Raw genomic sequence first — 11,806 nt, forward strand, 5'->3', positions numbered from 1 at the left:
GCATTAAAGAAACATGATTTATGGGGGGGTTTAAAATGGTTTTCACTTTAGCTCTTATCGGTTAAAATGCATGATGATAAACAGAAGATATGATGATGTTTTAAGATCAATGATCAATTTTCCACTGTTTGTGAGTGCATGCGTGTTAAACAATTATACAGCAAGCTTGTCAGTTAAGGCATTTCTGCGCAATTCCACGCAATGAGGATGTTCGTGAACAACATAGCGCCGCAGACCCTCCGTCTATCCTATCTTTTTAAATATAGTATAAAACCACTGAAACATTATTAGTCTGTTTTAGATCTTACATTAATATACATTCATTTTTCATAAAATAAAACATTTGATTTTAGGCAGCTAAAGTCAAAACCAAAGGGATTCCGGTATGTCGATGAAGCCGTTGCATGGCAACACGACAACACAGCTGCTTTCTGTTGTCTGTTCCTGACTTGACAGATATGTGGCGTGTTTTAATAACGCATCATGACTCAAAAGGTAAAAAACATATATGAAAGACGTTTGTTTTCGAAAACATGCTTATATTTGTTTTAGGCATCTTATTTAGCACAAAACTATGTCTAGTGTTTAATTCTCCGGTGTTTCAGGTGTCTCCTTATCTAGCAGACATGTGGCCATGATCATAAAGCGGCAACAATGGATTAATAAAGAAGGTCTGTAAATTTAAAACATGGAGAATTATGACAAAGTGCTCACTCTTGGCAGAGGAGGAGCAGGTGTCGTGTTGTTGATGAAACATGTGGATACAAATAACTTATATGCTGTCAAGAAAATTAACGTGGACAGCTCTCGAAAAACAAAGAGCAAAGATGTCGTGCTGCAGGAGGCGGAAATTCTGAGGAGCATGAAGCACCCTCATATTATATCATGGATTGACACCTTCTTTGACTCAACGAATGACCATATTTACATTGTTATGGATTATTGTGACGGTGGAACACTTGATGACCACATCAAAGAGAAAAAGAACGGGGGATACTTTGCAGAATGCAAGATCATGCGCTGGTTTGTGCAAGTCGTCATGGCTGTTTGTTACATTCACAATGCAAAAATCCTTCACAGAGATCTCAAGCCTTCCAATGTGCTGTTGACCAAGAGAGGTGTGATCAAGCTTGGAGATTTTGGAATATCAAAGATTATGAACCACACGCTTGACATGGCCTCTACCTGTGTGGGAACCCCCTCTTATCTGAGTCCTGAACTCTGTCAAGATGTTCCATACAGCATCAAATCTGACATATGGGCGCTTGGCTGTCTGCTGTATGAACTCTGCGCCCTTAAACCCGCTTTTGAAGCTAAAAATCTCCTCAGTCTGTTTTACAGGATCATGAAAGGGGAGTACACCAAGGTCCCAGAGAGGTATTCAGATGACATGCATGCTTTAATTGATAAAATGCTGTCCTTGGTTCCAGAGAACAGACCAAGTGCAAGCAGGATTCTTAGCCTGGCTTATGCGCAAGAACATCTGGGAAACTTCATCGCGCATCATAAGGAACTTACAAAGGTTAATGCTGAATCCAGACATCAAACAAAAGAAGGATGTAATAACGCAAAGTCATCCATGGAAAGCGGAACAGACGGTTTCTTTGCTGTCTCTGACATGACACAGGGAACAGAGAATGAAGATAAAGCATCACACAGTGCTGATGATGAAGTCGTCCATGAAGAAACAGAGTCTGATTATTCAGAGGACTTTGATGAAGATGATAGCTTTTCATCCTCTGAGAGTGTTTCGAGGGACAATGTGTCCAACCTAGCAAATGTACTTGAAGAGGCGATTGAGGTGTCTAGTGGTATGTATGTAGTTAAACAACTAACCAAATCAATTAACAATTTAATCAGTCATTCATTCTAACAAAAAGCACAATATCTTCAACATTTAAATATATTAACATAATGTTATTTAGTCCTAATTAGGATATTGGGAACATTGTGAAGTTTATAAGTGTAAACATCTACTATTGATTTGATCCATTTCAGCACAATTAACATTATATTTTCACTTATATAAATATGTATAATCAGAGGCGCCGCCAGGAATTTTTGGCCCCATGACAAAAAAACAAATTAGGCCCCCTCTGGGCAGCTGTTGTCACCACATCTCTAGGACCTAGCTGTCCCATCATAAGCTTTACATAACGTCTTGGTTACGTATGTAACCTCAGTTCCCTGATGGAGGGAAAGAGACGTTGTGTCGAGAACGACAGATGGGGTTCGCCTTTAAGAACCAATCAACTCTGACTACTATAGAAAAGGCCAATGAAATTTGTCGAATGAAATTTGCATGCCAATCTCCGCCCCCGGATGTCCGGTATAAAATGAATCCGGCATGCTGCATTCATTTACCTTTTGTTCTTCAGAGCCTGAGAGCCTCTCATGACTGCAGCAGAATACGATATGTGTTTGTGGCATAAGGGACACAACGTCTCATTCCCTCCATCAGGGAACTGAGGTTACAGACGTAACCAAGACGTTCCCTTTCTGTCGGTCTCTCAACGTTGTGTCGAGAACGACAGATGGGGTTGCCTATGGAAAACGCCACAACGCTGTATCGCGTCACAATCTCTAGCGATGTGACGGTAACAGGCCTGGGTGTGTCAGCTCGATGCTTTCGCAAAACTGTCACCTTCCAGTGTGGTGGTCGGGGGGTTCCAGAGCTTTCTTGGAGAAAGATGGGTACAGCCCTGACCGGTAACCTTTCACGGACGGAGGCCTTAGCTCTCTGCTGGCGAGAGGCCGTCCGGCTCGGGTTTACACCGCAACTTCCTTAATTAGGGATGCGCTGCAGGCGCAGTTTTGGCGGGTGGGTTTTGGCTGGCGGGTTTACGCTCGCAGAGGTCCCCACATCACTAACGGCGCTAACACAGGCGGACCTCGAGGCCGTAGCCACCAATGTCACAGCCCGGGTAGCAGACGAAATGGTGGCTGGTTCCCGTAGGAAGACAGCCACCCGTGACCGCAACTTCTGTATGACAATCTGCCCGCAGTGCGGGCAAGATGTGTCAACGAACGCTGCTTCAGCGTGCTGGATGCCCAGACACCTAAAGGCCTGTTTATACACGAGCCTGGCTCCACTTCGCGAGCCTCCGCTGTCCACGGCCAACTCCCTAAACGGACGAGACGTTTATTCTTGACGCGTTCACCGTTGAGATATTCTTTGAAACGACAGGGGGCGCAAAAACTAAATCGTTCTGTAACTCCGAAGGGAGTAGAAGAAAAGCAGGAATTTTACCGGAACTACGTCAGATCATTCAGAATGGCGTCTTGAGAGCAGCTGCTCAGAGATTTTGTGTTGTTGATACTATCAAAAACAGGGCTAAAACGTTGATGGAATGTTCACCCACTGCATGCCACAAAACGTGGAGATGTAGAATACATCGCTCTTGTTAAGCAGGATGCATGTGCTGGACGGGGAAATGCATTTTAAACTATTGTTTGTTGTTTTAATAGGTTAGGGACTGCTTAATGTACATTGCCATAGATTAACCCATTATATGTCTTTATGTTATATAAAATGAGAAGATATAAGAACAGTTCAAAAGCGCAATGTTTATAAATATGGTTTTATTCCGTTTCAATCAAAATAAATTAACATCATCCCCTCAAAACAATAAAATGAGCAGATTTTTTTTATTTAGGAGCACATATATGCCAATAAGAAAATAAAGTGGACAAGTAAAATTGAATTTCCACACCAGGGTTATTATAGTGCTAAACGTTTCCCTGCACTGATTAAATGGTAATTAAAGGTAGGCTAACAGTAGTCTGTTGCTAGCTAGCTTATTTCACTATGGACAATAAGCCAACAGGTTAATACCACTCACAGACTACAGGCTACCCACCTTTCTTGGTTAAAAACTGGTTTATAGTTTGACACACTTTCCTTTGTCTTTCCTCTCTCTTTTCTCTCTTTCCATTTTTGAAAACCAGATTTTGATTTAACGTTACTAGGCAACATTGTGGTCACTGTAGTTCTGGCGCATCTACTGACTGCAACTAACCATTTCATGCTGCGTGGTCGGTCAATATGGATGTTTACTTTTTGGTCAATGGGGATTTTTAACTTTTACTGCCAAAAGCAAATAAATCATTAATTTTATTATTATATAAATATATATACTGAATGATGATGGTTTAATCATTTTATATTCATTTTTACCTAATTTTCTTGGAATTGTCCCAACTTTTCCCCCCTATTCGGCGCCCCTGTCTATAATAATATATATCAAATTAATAATATATAATCATTATTTTTCCTGTAGCTCAGGTGGTTAGAGCAACGCACTACTCAAAGGTCAAGGGTTCGATCCCAAGGATCACACATACTTAGAAATAAAAATGTATAGTATAATGCAATGTAAGTCGCTTTGCAAAAAAGCGTCTGCCAAATGCGTAAATGTAAATTTAGTAAAGTATTTGATATAGTTCAACTAGGTATTACTTTTTACATCTCTGAATATGTCTTCAAAGCAACAATGTTAAGTTGATTCTGTATACGTTTAAGTAAAATTCATTCTCTTTTGATAGTTTTGTCAAATGATGAGGACAATTCTGACTATCCGGATGACTTTGAAGAAGCAGAGGAGGATGACGTGGCTGAAGTTGTGAACTCTGCCATCGAAATCATGAATTATGTCTCAGAAAATGACTGTTTAGATGTGGAACTGCCGGAGCTCAAAGATGCTGAAGGCTTCTCAGTCACAATGAAAATGTTGAGAGAGAAATACATGGGTAAACACACAGAAATAAGTTTTTTTCATGTGTGTAATTTTTTTATACATATAAACAGCCTGTTCTCTTTACTGGAATTACAGAAGATGTTGGAGTCTCAGTTTATGAGGAAATGAGTGAACACTTTATGAATGGCCTTACACCTGAGGATCTACAGCCACGGTTTCAGCACAGGATCGGGACGGACCATCTGGAGACCTGCTATCTTATATTCAATTTTGACCAAGAAACTACATGCTGAGTCACACCTCAGATAATGCTAGAATTGTAATGTATTGATTATTAAAAACAAAAAACAAATAGTAATATATTTAAACACACAGAATGTACCTGGGATTATAAAACAATAGATTGCTGTTATAGATGTATCCCAACTCTATAAAATAACTAAAGTAAGGATTTTAATGTATGCGTATGTGTAGGCACTTTGTCTAAATGTTTTTTGTATTACCAGTAGGTGTCACTCTACAGTCAGAGAATGAGACTGTTCAGAAAATGACCCAATTCCTATATTCTATCAGCATCACATCACCATAAGGACTGATGTAAGAACTTCTGCTTCTTTAAATCACAAAATATTAAATACAGTTATTATATCAACTCTACCCATTCAGCTGCATTTGAAAAGATACTAACCCGGTCCGTTTCATTATTTTCCATTCATTCTCTCAACATATCCATTAAACAATGCTTGTAAGTGTGGGAACAGTTGAAAAATTATCGTCATGGGCTGAATTTCCTACTGTGGTGTTAGTCTTGCATTCAAATGTAAAACAGAAACCCGAAGTCTTATGAGACACAGCTGCAGTTCTATTCCACAGGTTTTGCCTCTGTCCAGATTATTCCAATAGGAAATTGGCCATCTTGATTTAGAAACCGCCATGCATATCTGCAAACATGATCCTTATATTATATTTCCATTATGATGTTCATAGTCTGCCAGACAAAAGTGTTTAGTATTCATCATGCATCATTTGTACTGAAGCATCACTTATCCAGTAAATTGTCAATGGAAACAAAGGAAACTGTAGCTAGGGGCAACAGCTCTGCCCCATTACAGAAAATAGTAACAATACTCGCTACTCACAGGGCAGATCTTTCCACAGAAAACAGTTGGCAAAATCAATCTGGTTATAGTATCCACGTTCTGTTGAAATATCAATGTAAATTTGAAACAAATACTCACAGAAAATTGGGTCAGTCTTAAATGTGCCACATTTTCCCTTTTTATCAAACTTCTATGGTGTAATTATGGAAAATAAATTTCTTTATAAATCCAACTCCAGAAACCCAACTGGTCTAAGGTATAAAATTTGATGTTTTTATACTGCAGATAGAGTGGAATAAACAGATGTAAAATTCCTAAAGCTACAAACCTAAAAATCTGTACTTCACTTGAACTCAAGACATAAAGGTTGTCACTAAACATTATACATTTAAATTCAATCCCTTCATCCAGGTAATGTTCTGGTAGAAGAGAGTAAAACCTTTTTTGAGGATTCATCATTCAGGATAGAGCTTTAACAAATTTCCATAAGCCTGATGGATCGTCTCGTGTGTTTCTTTATTTATCTGGCTCTGCATGTGGATGAATGTATGAGAGATCAGGGTAGTCACAGGCAGGTCTGAGGCCTCTATAGCTTGTTCAATAAAGCCTGTCAATATTTCATCCATACAAAAGCTAGTGACTGGAAATACTCGTCGCATGTTTGGGACTTTGTGCTGAAGTTTGATGCATTATTGATCGATCTGTGCATGAGTGCACCAGCCTTCAGCTCTTATGTGCCTTTCTTTTTACTTTTATTGTTTGAAAATCATTTTGAAATGAGGTTAGAATCTGATAAAGATTCTGTATGTAAGGATGAGTTTCTTTTATGCATTTGCTTTGAAGAAAAATAAATAAGAAATGTGACAAATGCTTTTTTTTACTTATCTCTTGTTGTATTTTTAATCAGTGCTTTAATCACAAGCTCAAAGTCGTGTTGGCAAAAAAGACATATTTGTGACAATCACTAATGTTCTCATTATTTTTTATGACTTGGCACATTAATAGTGAATAGAAGTTTATTTAAAGAAATATAGTTCACCCAAAAAATAAATAAATAAAATTCTGTCATCATTTAATCTGTATAAAATTCTTTGTTCTGTTGAACACAAAAGAAGATATTTTGAAGAATGTAGAAAAGCAAACAGTTCTGGGGCACTTTTGACTATTGTAGATTTTCCTACTATGGTGGTCAATTGTGGCCAAAAACTGTTTGGAAACAAGCATTCGTCTAAATATCTTTCTCTGTGTTCATCAGAACAAATACATTTTATACATATTTGGAACAATTTGAGGTGACTAAATTAAGACAGAATTTGTATAGGTTTGAACTAGGAATTTTTAAGGTCCTACTTTGGTTTATGGAGTGTCCAATAACAAGTTTATGTACCGAGAAGGTGTAAAAACACTATTATTTCGTGATAATAGGCAGTTATTCATATCTTACTTCTTGACTGACTCTCAAATGGTTCGTTGTGCGATTCATCTGTCTAATCCCCTTCTTTCCTCTAGCCTAGTCTGATGTGATTGGTCTACTGTGAATGAGGCTCACGAGCTACAGTGTTTGGGGAAGAAGAGGGAAGTTTTCGTGGGCAGTGCTAGCAAAACGTAGTCGGGCACTATATGTGGTGACGTAAATCCGCGACAGTTTGTGAATCGGAGTAGGGACGACTCGTCTTCATGATCAGAGTCGACTCCCTTTATTCCAGGCCAATAACTTTGATATTCTTTCACCTTCGGATTTATAACTTGGCAGACTGCTTACTTTCAAACATGCCAACATTACACACTGCATGAAATCTCATGTTGCATACTCTTTAACAGAATAAAAAAATTTAAAAGCAGAAACTGACTGAGCATTATATATTTTTGATGGTATATTAATGTGATTTAAAAGCAGAAACTGACTGAGGATTATATATTTTTGATGGTATATTAATGTGATTTATTTTCTACAATAGTTATAAAAACCTTTGTCATTTTTGTGACTAGTCGTGTTATTATTTTTCTGGGAATTAGGTGGGCTAGTGAATGGACTGTATTCATAGCTGACTGAGTTTTTCAAAGCCAAAACCTTTTTTATCAAGCATGATATTCCAGTGAGAATTGAAGTAGAGTAAAGTAAATGAGAGGAAACTCAGGCTAACATGTTTCCCCTGACCTTTAATAGATAGCACATGTCTGGCCAACATTGCAGTAAGATAACATACATCATCATACAGCTCCCATGTGTGTTCTATTGAAAGCAGATTTTTTCATTTTTATCAAATTCCATTTTTTTTTCTGGAAATATATTAGTTCCAGCAACCAGATATATTTATTCCAGATCATAGGAAGGAAGTAAGGAGAAAAACAAACATCAAAAACACTGCACAAAGGCTGAAGCTCACTGCATTAAAGTTCTGTCTTTCTTCTGAGCAAAGAACACTACAAACAATAAAAGCCTCCAGGTCAACTTTAATGTCTGTTTCATTCTTTATGTCTGGGTCTTAAATATTGATGCTCTATATTGTTTCGTGTGAAACGGGCTGACTGGGGACCGGTAGGCATTAGAGGAGTAAAGTGGAAGATGGTGACAGTATCCTGCACTCTAACCCGCTCGGGCTACCTCTCCAGAGACAGCACAGATCACAAAACATCTCGCCGTGAAAAGCAGGCCTATTCTAACCCGGGACCAGAGTTACCCAAAACAGCACTGCAAAGTACATCTAACTCATAAAGGACTGTGCATGAAAGAGAATTTTCCTGAAGAGAACTTTATCTGATCTCACAATGTTGAGCTTATGGGAGGATAAAAATATCTATGACAACAGCTGTCCAAATTGCTTTAGGAGAGTTCACATGTAACATATAGACAGGGTTGACAGATCTGCATAACAAAATCAGCCCGAAGACCAATGAAAGCTTTCCCAAATACCAAAACTCAAAATGTGTTACTCACACATCTAAAATACATGCTTATTTTAAATACTTTAATGTATTACAGTCACTGTGCATTGCACACAATTTCTTCTTGAAGAAATATAGCAGTAATCATAAATACACATTGTTTTCATGTTGTTTTTAGCTGTTTTCAACTTGATCTTCCCCTTAAGAATGACAGATGATGTATAAAATATATCCACCTTCAAGCCCTGGAATAAAAAATAACCCATTGCAACAAAAAGTGTGGTGTATAAAACTGTGGACCTGGCAGCCCTGTGTATGTTTATTTGATACGTCTTTGAAAAACTCAATAATATACACGAAACATTTGGAATATAATAGTATTGTGGCTTTTCTCTGTTTGTTAGCTTTGAGGTTATTTATAGCACTGTAAAAAAAACTGTAAAAAATATATTTTCACTGAATTTCAAAAATTCCAGAATATTTAAAAGAATCTGTAAAATTACAGTTTTTTACAGTGTACTCTTAAAAGTTGAAAAATAGGCATTTAGCAGATATACACATTTAAAATCTAAAATTGTTCTCTTCAAGCTCAAGTCCAATAAAATACTCTGCAGAATAAGAATCTAGAAACACACAAAAGAAAACTGCTCATATTAGACAAATTCTTGATCTCTTTAACTAATGTGATGATCTGACACCATGAAAAAGTAAAGTGGGAAGTTTTTTAAGTACTGCACAGACTTTAAGCTAATAGAGAACAACGTTCACATTTCCTTTCAACGCCTCACCCTGCATGACACATTAATCACAAACGATGAGAGCAGGTCGAAAGCAATTACATGTTAGAAAGCGATGTCATGGCACATAATTTCACTTTATTACCTGACATGAAGGAGACCTTGAGGTGTGAGTTCTGGTTCCATATCCTTCCGTTGCAGTGGGGCGTTTAATAAGAGCTATTGTAGATGTCCTTGTAAATGATCAGTTTCAATAGAGTGCACTTGTGGAGTTTGTAGTGTGCTCCTCAGAGGATTATCCAACGACCAGTCAAGATGTGAAAGGGGTCTGCTTCTCAGATGAAACCGGCAGAAAGTCATTTTCAACTTTATGTAATTGATTTCAGAATGTACGTATCTCACGATCTCGCCTATGATGTGGTAAAACTCTACCACACGAGGGGTTATGTGGATATTATCATTGAAATTGATATATTTAGTCATTGTTTGAATGGGATGTTCCAGTAGATCTGGTTTCATTCAGTGACAGGATTTTGTCCTTGAATGACAGTTACATTATAGACAAAGTGTTTAAAGGCCACCTGGGCAAGATTACTGGATGCAGAGGGAGCAAGATCAATTTTACTTCCTCAGATCCTATAATCCAGTTTCTAGGGAGTCCAATACTATAGCACTTGTTCTCATTCTGCAACAGTCCATAATCCTTTTTTCGCAAAGTATCATTGGTCAAGTAGCAAAATGAACAAACAAAATGAGATGATGTCTCTACAATATAAGAAAACCTTTTTAACTTAACAGGTGTCTTCATTGTTATTCATGATATTGTAAACAGCATTATTTATTGTCTTTGTCAGTTTATATTTATAAACTTTTAATATAATTCAAACACTAAAATCTATATTAAATCTATTTTAACATTGTGTTTTTCTGTTATTTGTTTTATTCCTTGTTTCAAAACCACTGGGTTTTATTAAAAAACGTTTATGAATTGAATTGTACACTAACTAAACATATCAAAAAATGTGAGGAAAGTTAAATTGGGATTTGGTCCACTCAAGTGTGCAATTTTGGGATCCATCAGTTTTTAGTTCAGGCATCTTACTAACAGAAGGATCATTGGAGTTTGTTAGTAACCTTTTCGGTTTTCTCATAATTCCCAGAAAAGCTCTCATTACAGTGGCCTGACATTTAGAGGTTTAGAAATGTGTGTTTATGGAGGAAAACAGCATCACATTCCTCAAGTGTATGTTATCATAGCAGCCCTTTACTACAGATGAAGTTTCTAATCTCATTTGTGCGTGTGATTATACATAATCGTGGATATGACAGAGTCTTGTGTTCAAAAAATGTTGTATCGGTGGAGGTAAAATCTTTTTACTAAAGCTTGTATTTAGTTTTAATAAGTGCATTTTTCGTAGAGTATTCAATATTTTACCAATAGAATTGAACTATGGGGTTATCAACGTGCTTAACTGAATTCTGCCCCTTCAACAGTCATTTCACAATTTCTAAAGCCTGTTTAATAAACTGTTTTATTTCTTATACTTATATGATTAAGTAGTAGTATGGAGGAACAATTAAATATTCATTAATTCATCAATCCTTTTTATCAGGTAGGGTTAGAGGTGTGGTAACAGTAGAGTTCGAAAATAAGCAGTTATGTCAACATGGAGGATCTGAAAAGAAAGAAAGAGGTTTGAGGTTTAATAATCTATTTAATCAGTAATGAAACGATATTTCACCTAATACAACCATACAAGAAAAAAATAAGAAAAATAAATAAATGTTATTTACGAATTAAAAAATAACTGTTCATCTTTATACACCAGCAGACTATTATTGACACACCATTTATGTATAGAAAAGATATATTTCAGCCTTATTTGGGATTCAACTAGCGCCTTAAATAGATAAAAAAATAACACTTTGTCCTTCAAGAGAAAGTATAATAGCCATTTTTGGCAACAGTACAACTTCTATTTTATTTTCCCAAAGATACTTACAACCAAAAATATAAAACACTTTTTTAAAAACAAAACCCAACTGTCCAATAATATTTAAAGAAGAAGAAGAAATAGACAATTGTGCTTTCCTTTCTGAGATTGTAATCTAAAATATACTGTGCACTACCTACCATAACAACCTGTGAATGGCAATAAATTCTCTCTTTTCTATTAATGAAGTATGTGGAAGACAATGGCAAAAGGAAATGTCTAGAAGGCAGAAGTTCATTCCTTCATGTTTAATTTGCCATTATCGAACAACCAAGGGTGATGATGGCAGGCGTCTTTAATCTGCCTGGGAATGAATGCCCATAACCTTTTCAGCCCAATCTCTCAAATGGGTCCTCTCTTGAATAATCATGACAGGGAGGAAAGCAGACAGA

The 11,806-nt window shown here is 37.0% G+C and overlaps 1 protein-coding gene across 3 annotated transcripts; it reads left to right on the plus strand.

The window, feature by feature from the left end:
• The first annotated feature begins 116 nt into the window (after positions 1-116).
• Positions 117-6,603, plus strand: nek12 (NIMA-related kinase 12). 3 transcript variants are annotated; one of them, XM_056768857.1, is made up of 5 exons: positions 117-495; positions 606-1,811; positions 4,546-4,749; positions 4,833-5,016; positions 5,204-6,603. In XM_056768857.1, the coding sequence occupies exons 2-4, from the start codon at positions 689-691 to the stop codon at positions 4,988-4,990; spliced, it is 1,485 nt and encodes a 494-aa protein (XP_056624835.1). In that variant the 5' UTR covers positions 117-495; positions 606-688; the 3' UTR covers positions 4,991-5,016; positions 5,204-6,603. The 3 variants fall into 3 exon arrangements, with proteins under 3 accessions (XP_056624835.1, XP_056624836.1, XP_056624834.1); XM_056768858.1 differs by having other exon boundaries at positions 5,207-6,603; XM_056768856.1 differs by having other exon boundaries at positions 4,833-6,603.
• Positions 6,604-11,806: the final 5,203 nt, after the last annotated feature.

The sequence above is a fragment of the Triplophysa dalaica genome, chromosome 16, assembly GCF_015846415.1.
Source record: "Triplophysa dalaica isolate WHDGS20190420 chromosome 16, ASM1584641v1, whole genome shotgun sequence".
Taxonomy (NCBI): Eukaryota; Metazoa; Chordata; class Actinopteri; order Cypriniformes; family Nemacheilidae; genus Triplophysa; species Triplophysa dalaica.